Genomic DNA, 8,896 nt, shown 5'->3' on the forward strand with positions numbered 1-8,896 from the left:
AGTGAATTTCAACACCATGCACTTGAATTTTTGAAGAAATTGTACTCATGTAGCGCGGTGTTCGTTGCAACTTGTACCTCGCTAAAGACTTTAAATTGACTGCTCTTCGAAGGAAACAAGTTCGTGATACTGCCAGCAGAGAACGAGCGAAAACAGAGGCCATATTGTTTGGCAATAGAATGTTTACAGTCGTTATCAATCACACGCGACCTTTATAGCGCAAAAAAAGCCTAGACAAAACCTAAGTTTTGGTGGACGTCAATCATCTCCGCCTTCTTGCCGACTGTGTGCAAACTTTACCTGAAAGTGAAACCCTGCAGCGGTCCACTCGTAAAAATTATTATTTTACTTTCGATATGTAGGGCTAGCTCACTAACTACATCCTTGAAATCTATAAATGAAAACGTTTGTCGGGTTTTACAACGACCATTCGCATGCATGAATGACCCCGAAATCAAGCAAATCCACACGAAAACAAATTATTTCTGCACGTACTTTTTCTTGGGGCTACGGACTGAACGATACCTATGCTTGTTAAAAAGGGACAAAACAACGAGATCATGATTTACATGACAAGACAGTGATATATACATCAAGATTCGTGTATATACATCTAGATTCATATTTATACATCAAGATTCATATATACGTCAAGATTTGCATATATATATATGCATCAAGATTCGCATAAAAACCACAAGATTCATATATGTATGAATCTTGATGTATAAATATGAATCTATATACACGAATCTTGATGTATATATCACAGTCTTGTCATGTAAACAATGATCTTGTTGTTTTGTCCCTTTTTAACAAGCATAGGGGGTATCGTTCAGTCCGTAACGCCAAGAAAAATACGTGCAGAAATAATTTGTTTTCGTGTAGATTTGCTTAATTTCGGGGTCATTCATGCATGCGAATGGTCGTTGTAAAACCCGACAAACGTTTTCATTTATAGATTTCAAGGATGTAGTTAGTGAGCTAGCCCTACATACCGAAAGTAAAATGATAATTTTTACGAGTTGACCGCTGCAGGGTTTCACTTTCAGGTAAAGTTTGCACACAGTCGGCAAGAAGGCGGAGATGATTGACGTCCACCAAAACTTAGGTTTTGTCTAGGCGTTTTTTTTTTGTGCTATAAAGGTCGCGTGTGATTGATAACGACTGTAAACATTCTATTGCCAAACAATATGGCCTCTGTTTTCGCTCGTTCTCTGCTGGCAGTATCACGAACTTGTTTCCTTCGAAGAGCAGTCAATTTAAAGTCTTCAGCGAGGTACAAGTTGCAACGAACACCGCGCTACATGAGTACAATTTCTTCAAAAATCCACGTGAATGGTGTTGAAATTCACTATGAAGTTGCTGGCCAAAGTAACCACGTTGTCCTGTGTTTACCTGGAGCGCTCGGCTCAACGCAAAGTGACTTTGGTCCCCAGCTCAAGGGACTTAAGAATGAATTTACAGTGATAGCATTTGATCCGCGAGGATATGGAAAATCGATTCCCCCTACACGTGATTTTCCAGCTGAGTTTTTTGTACGGGACGCAAACGATGCTGCCGCACTAATGAAAACTCTTGGTAAGGGAAATATGGTACGATTTTTTCTTCCATCCGTCTCAATAAGTTAACATTAATTATAGAAATTTTGTAGGTGATGAAAAAGCTTATACAACTATTCTGGGGACGGGGCAGGGGAGGGGATCCGGATACTGATCGCAAACATTATTAAAATAATGGAACAGTCCATTTTTTATCTGCACACCAACCCTCCCCGCCCCACCCCCCTATGGAGGGCAAGCCATGTTGGAAAATGTCTCAAAGGAGCTGACAAGAAGTGCCAACAACAGAAATTTAGGCTGTGGGAATCTACCCTACGTGGGGGAGGTGCAGATTAAAAAATGGAATGTCTCAATGAAGAACACAAATCCGTCCATGACTCAAACTTTATTTCACGGACAAATTTAAGACACACTGGTTCTAATGACAAAATTTCCATAAAATGCTTTTATCTACAAAGAAAGTTTAAAGATTTCATGCCCAATCAGTCTAAACCGTCAAATAATAATACCCAGAGCAATCAAGAGATGGACTTCTGCAAATACAGTAATACCATGTGGTTTATGTGTCTTCATGTGTAATGCGATTAGAAATTTTGAATGTCTAGTGTCACTGCTTGATAGACAAAAAACTTGGTGTCTATGCTTTCAAATCTCTAGGTCACTCTAAATATTCCCTCCTTGGATGGAGTAGTGGTGGAATAACTGCAATGATACTGGCTGCGGCGCATCCTCAGTGTGTTCATCGCATGGTGGTGTGGGGTGCTAATGCCACTGTTACTGCTGAAGACGTCAAGCTGTATGAAGCTATGAGAGACACATCAAAGTGGAGCCCTAAGATGAGGGAGCCCTTAGAAGGTAAGGCATATTGTTTCTTAAATTTACAAGAACAATGAAAAGGGATCATTCTGGCTTTTATCCTTCAAGGACACCAGTTTTCAATTTCTTCTCAAAACATCAGTACTAAACGTGGAGATATATAAGAGACACTGTATTTACATAACGATTTGTCAGTCGTCATCAAATCATCCATCCATTGTCTGTTATGCTGCTGATTTTGTATAAATCATAAGTTAGTGGTGTTGGTGTAGAGAGAAGCAGCAAACCTTCATAGGTGAGAGAGAGAGAGCAAAGATAGCACAATGGTGAGAATGCTTATGTCTCCCACCACAGATAAATATGTCCAGGAGGCCATTATAATGATATGCATACTCTCTATGATTAGCATCACAAATTGTCCTCATTTGTAAAAAGTCATCAAAACACACATAATTCTGTCATATATGAAGTAATATGAAAATGACTCTTGTGATGAGCATGTGTCTCATTAGTGTGCAATCCTGGACACAAGTGTCCCACCAGTGTGGCACAGGTGTGAATCCTAGAACCTAAGTGGTTGAGGTTTTTGAGTAAAAACGCTTTGTTTAGGGTAAGGGAGAAGTGCCATAGCTAGTAACTGGCGAACAGAAGCATTTGCCTCGGTAATTTGAAATTTATTTATTTATTAATAATTTGCAGATTTCCATAAGAGGCTATGCTTTAAATGAAATAAATCAATGTAAGAGAAGAGTGTTTTCCGACATTGCCTCTTTAAGAACTTTGAACATTGCTGGGATCCCTGTCTTTATGTTGTGCCATCATTGAACAAGATACTTCACTATTGTTGTCTCTCTTCACCCAAGGATGTAAAATGGGTGCCTGTTGAGCCATGTCTATACTATTAAGCTATACTAGACTGGTCCAGTATAGTCCAATATACACTAACGAAACCAATATTGTACAAAGTCGTTTCCAAGTTTCAATTTCTATCATAGAAGTCCAGGTAAAGAACCCCACTTTAGGCTAAATTACTTATCACTGGCCACTGTCCGATTTCTATCCCCTACCAAGACTAAACTGCCTGATAGCCATATCTTTCACAGCAGCACATACCCATATAGCGTATATTTGGGAGAACCCCCCTATCCCCCTGTGATCACTAGGTGCCATAAATGTCTGCAAACACATTTTTCTTAAGATTTTCTGAGTGAAGTATTCAACATTGTCCACTCTATGGAGCTTTCAAGGTTAACCCAGTGCATATGTGGTTACATTTCAGCCCTGTATGGAAAAGAAGGACTCCAAGAAATGAACAGTGGCTGGATAGATGGCATAAGCCAGTACTTTACTGAGCGTGGTGGTGACATTTGTACTAGTGAAGTAAAGAAGATAGAGTGCCCTGCCCTGGTGGTGCATGGGCAGAACGACCCCCTGGTTCCACAGTTTCACCCTGAGTATTTACATGCCAACATCCGTGGTTCAAAGCTTCGTATCATGCCAGAAGGAGGACACAATCTACACCTTCGTTATGCAGGCGAATTCAACTTGCTTGTCAGGGCATTTTTGAAAGACGAACTAAACAACAAATCTTCTCTTTAGCCCCCTTCTTAAAGGGGCTTTGTCACAGTTTCCACAACTTGAAAAGTTTAGCGTAAATTTTTCAAGTTTCTCATTTGGAATCCATGTTAATCTTCTCCATCCTTAACCATCCTTGTTCCTTTATGGTTTATAATATCTCTTTTGGTGTTTTTTTATCATGGTAAACTTCTATTTTCAGGTTTCCTTTAATTTAGAGGTAATTTTGTATGCGTTCTTCTAAATCATACTGTATGAAATGAGCCAGCAACTTTTATTGACCTTTAAAGAGGTGAAACATTTTTGACTAGAGATTAACAGGGCCGTCACAAAGAGTTCTGTTCGGTCATCCGGAACATATATTTCTCTTCCGGGTAAGTAACTTTTTATACTTCCTCGCCCCTCAGGGACGTCGTCTGCCAACTTACTGGCAAAAAGAGCAACATGTCTGAAGGGCAAGCTGGAATTCAAGTCTTTTTCGAGCCCTGGAATAAATCTAAAACAAGAGGAACTGAATCTGGAAATCAAACAATAGTCCGGCCAGACGTCCACTATTTGCTGGCCCTGTATAGGAACCCCAAGGCCAGCTGCAAGTACGCTGAGTCTAGTTTGAGACACTTCGAGGTAATAATAAAGTGTATTATCGTTTGTCACACGATGTAGTCACTTTAGATGTAGATCGCGACGTTTCGACTGCTTACTGCTAGTCTTCTTCAGGCGATAAGGTCGACTGATTGCACGGTATCATCTATATCCCGAAGGTCGGCTGTGATTGATGCATTTCGATCCTCCTATTGTTCCATTGTTCCGACGAGTAGCTGTTCCCTCAGTGGTCCGCTGTTGTACCGTTCTCCTGTTGTTGTGTTTTTTGATCGTGGGCATCCATGCTTCAAGAATTTCAATTCCACTATCCCTGTTAATGTTATTAGGGTGAAGTCTCATGTGAATAGCTTCCTTGACACTACGTGTGTACCAGTGAGGATCACGATCAATAAACTTGACCTCATTCCAGATAGGATAGTGGCCGGTCTCGTGGGTGTGTTCAGAAACGGCGGAGGTCTGGGTACGGGCGAGTCGTATATCCCTGTCGTGTTCTTTGATCCTCTCCTGCATAGATCTCCCTGTTTCTCCGATGTAGACTTTGCTCGCACGCTATACCAACCATCTCACCTTTCTCACAAGGTGTATTAAGAACCACATTGTTCCAAGAGATCTGCAAGTTCGACCGCCAGTTCCCACCAGAGGCGCACGCAGAGTCGCTGAACTAGCATCCACGAGATTCCTGAGGGAAAGAATCAGACTGACGCAGAGAGCCAAGGCAGATATGAAGAAAGAAGCCAAATCAACAGAACAGAGCATAACATCTGCTCTTTCTGCGGATGACGCTGCAGAGGTACACGACAAGGTTAAATCCACTACCCAGCGAGTCTTTAATACCACCAAAGACCGTCAACAGCGCAAGTTTGAGAAACTTTTGCGAGAGAAACAGTCTTCTGTTTCTCCTACGACTTTTGTTGACAAAACAAAGTGGGTTATCAACCTGTCATCCAGGACCCTGAACGAAGCTGAATTGTCCTTACTGAAGAAAGGTCTAAATTTCGCCGTGACTCCTACGAGCGTCCCAGCCACCGAGATCATCGCCAAGATTGAGTCAGCAGTCAGGCCACCGGATACAGAGCAAGCAGACACAGTCAGGAGATCTGTCAACACCATCCTTCAACAGGCACAACCACCCACCCAACATCACGAAGGAACAGCAGGAGGCTCTTAAAAGCCTAAAAGAGGACAACTCCATCATGGTCCTTCCGGCTGATAAAGGTCGCGCCAGCGTAATCCTGGACGCTGACACATACCACGCTAAAATGTCAGCGCTAATTGATTCCGGACCATACCAGCTGCTCAACAAAGATCCGACAGACCGCTTGACCCGGAAGCTATCTGAGAAGCTGCTAACTCTGAAACGGAATGGACACATATCAGGACCACGAGATCATGGTGTCGTTCGACGTAGAGTCACTGTTTACCAACGTACCGATCGAGGGCGCCGTACAAGCCGCGCTACAAAAAATGGAGAACGACGCAGGCCTGGCTGACCACACGACACTTACACCAGTTCAAATCGCGGACCTCTTGGATTTCGTATTAAGATCTACGTACTTCCAGTACAACGGATCTATTTACGAACAACGAGACGGCGCAGCCATGGGGAGCCCTGTATCAGCAGTTATTGCTGATCTCTACATGGAGATATTTGAAGAACAGGCAGTAGAGTCCGCACCTTGGAAGCCTAAGATCTGAAAACGCTACGTAGATGATACTTTCACCATCCTGGATCGGGACAGAGTTGACGAGTTCCTGCAACACCTAAACAGTCAACAACCATCAATCCGTTTCACCATGGAGATCGAGAATAACAGCAAGATCGCCTTTCTCGACACGTCAGTCTATAGAGAACCTGATGGCCGCCTTACCACCAGTGTCTACAGGAAACCAACACATACTGATCAGTACCTAGCGTATGATTCACACCACCCTCAGTCAGTAAAGCGCGGTATTGTGAAGTGTCTGTACGACCGGGCTAAACGTCTCGTGACCAAACCATCAGTAATCGCTGGAGAGAAGAAACATCTCTCATCTGTACTTTTTTCTAACGGACATCCCTCCTCGTTTGTACAGAAGATCACAAAGGCACGAACGACCCCAAGAAGAGAGCCCGTCGCGGAATTTAAATCCACCACCGTTTTACCTTATGTCCAAGGAGTTTCGGAGTCTCTCCGCCGCCGCCTAGAACAACAACGCATTCGCACCGTCTTCAAGTCCGACACGACACTTCGGTCACACTTAGTGCGATCAAAGGACACCGTCAACCCGGCTAAACAAGATGGTGTTGTCTACAGGATTCCTTGTGAGTGCGGCAAAGTCTACATCGGAGAAACAGGGAGATCTATGCAGGAGAGGATCAAAGAACACGACAGGGATATACGACTCGCCCGTACCCAGACCTCCGCCGTTTCTGAACACACCCACGAGACCGGCCACTATCCTATCTGGAATGAGGTCAAGTTTATTGATCGTGATCCTCACTGGTACACACGTAGGGTCAAGGAAGCTATTCACATGAGACTTCACCCTAATAACATTAACAGGGATAGTGGAATTGAAATTCCTGAAGCATGGATGCCCACGATCAAAAAACACAACAACAGGAGAACGGTACAACAGCGGACCACTGAGGGAACAGCTACTCGTCGGAACAATGGAACAATAGGAGGATCGAAATGCATCAATCACAGCCGACCTTCGGGATATAAATGATACCGTGCAATCGGTCGACCTTATCGCCTGAAGAAGACTAGCAGTAAGCAGTCGAAACGTCGCGATCTACATCTAAAGTGACTACATCGTGTGACAAACGATAATACACTTTATTATTACCTCGAAGTGTCTCAAACTAGACTCAGCGTACTTGCAGCTGGCCTTGGGGTTCCTATACAGGGCCAGCAAATAGTGGACGTCTGGCCGGACTATTGTTTGATTTCCAGATTCAGTTCCTCTTGTTTTAGATTTATTCCAGGGCTCGAAAAAGACTTGAATTCCAGCTTGCCCTTCAGACATGTTGCTCTTTTTGCCAGTAAGTTGGCAGACGACGTCCCTGAGGGGCGAGGAAGTATAAAAAGTTACTTACCCGGAAGAGAAATATATGTTCCGGATGACCGAACAGAACTCTTTGTGACGGCCCTGTTAATCTCTAGTCAAAAATGTTTCACCTCTTTAAAGGTCAATAAAAGTTGCTGGCTCATTTCATACAGTATGATTTAGAAGAACGCATACAAAATTACCTCTAAATTAAAGGAAACCTGAAAATAGAAGTTTACCATGATAAAAAACACCAAAAGAGATATTATAAACCATAAAGGAACAAGGATGGTTAAGGATGGAGAAGATTAACATGGATTCCAAATGAGAAACTTGAAAAATTTACGCTAAACTTTTCAAGTTGTGGAAACCGCGACAAAGCCCCTTTAAGAAGGGGGCTAAAGAGAAGATTTGTTGTTTAGTTCGTCTTTCAAAAATGCCCTGACAAGCAAGTTGAATTCGCCTGCATAACGAAGGTGTAGATTGTGTCCTCCTTCTGGCATGATACGAAGCTTTGAACCACGGATGTTGGCATGTAAATACTCAGGGTGAAACTGTGGAACCAGGGGGTCTTTCTGCCCATGCACCACCAGGGTAGGGCACTCTATCTTCTTTACTTCACTGGTACAAATGTCACCACCACCATCAGTAAAGTACTGGCTTATGCCAGCTATCCAGCCACTGTTCATTTCTTGGAGTCCTTCTTTTCCATACAGGGCTGAAATGTAACCACATATGCACTGGGTTAACCTTGAAAGCTCCATAGAGTGGACAATATTGAATACTTCACTCAGAAAATCTTAAGAAAAATGTGTTTGCAGACATTTATGGCACCTAGTGATCACAGGGGGATAGGGGGGTTCTCCCAAATATAAGCTTTATGGGTATGTGCTGCTGTGAAAGATATGGCTATCAGGCAGTTTAGTCTTGGTAGGGCATAGAAATCGGACAGTGGCCAGTGATAAGTAATTTAGCCTAAAGTGGGGTTCTTTACCTGGACGTCTATGATAGAAATTGAAACTTGGAAACGACTTTGTACAATATTGCTTTCGTTAGTGTATATTGGACTATACTGGACCAGTCTAGTATAGGGTTACAAAATCAAGCAGATCATGGTCTAGTATAGGGTAAGGGTTTCAGAAGACCCATAGCCAAAGATTTACAGAGTAACCCTTCCCCCCCCCCCCCCCCCCCCCCCCCGCTGAGCTAGTGACATGGCTCAACAGGTACCCATTTTACATCCTTGGTTGAAGAGAGACAACAAGAGTGAAGTATCTTGTTCAATGATGGCACAACATAAAGACAGG

The 8,896-nt window shown here is 43.0% G+C and overlaps 1 protein-coding gene and 1 pseudogene across 1 annotated transcript; one reads left to right on the forward strand and one right to left on the reverse strand.

The window, feature by feature from the left end:
* The first annotated feature begins 897 nt into the window (after window positions 1–897).
* Window positions 898–7,218, forward strand: LOC110061141 (serine hydrolase BPHL-like). The gene is made up of 3 exons (XM_020767980.2): window positions 898–1,581; window positions 2,220–2,417; window positions 3,658–7,218. The coding sequence occupies exons 1-3, from the start codon at window positions 1,194–1,196 to the stop codon at window positions 3,975–3,977; spliced, it is 906 nt and encodes a 301-aa protein (XP_020623639.2). The 5' UTR covers window positions 898–1,193; the 3' UTR covers window positions 3,978–7,218.
* Window positions 7,219–7,987: 769 nt separating this feature from the next.
* The window catches only part of LOC149097722 (serine hydrolase BPHL pseudogene), a 1,194-nt pseudogene continuing 285 nt past the window's right edge, over window positions 7,988–8,896 (reverse strand).

Source organism: Orbicella faveolata, unplaced genomic scaffold, assembly GCF_042242905.1.
Source record: "Orbicella faveolata isolate gen_17 unplaced genomic scaffold, um_ofav_v1 contig_47, whole genome shotgun sequence".
NCBI classification, from domain to species: Eukaryota; Metazoa; Cnidaria; class Anthozoa; order Scleractinia; family Merulinidae; genus Orbicella; species Orbicella faveolata.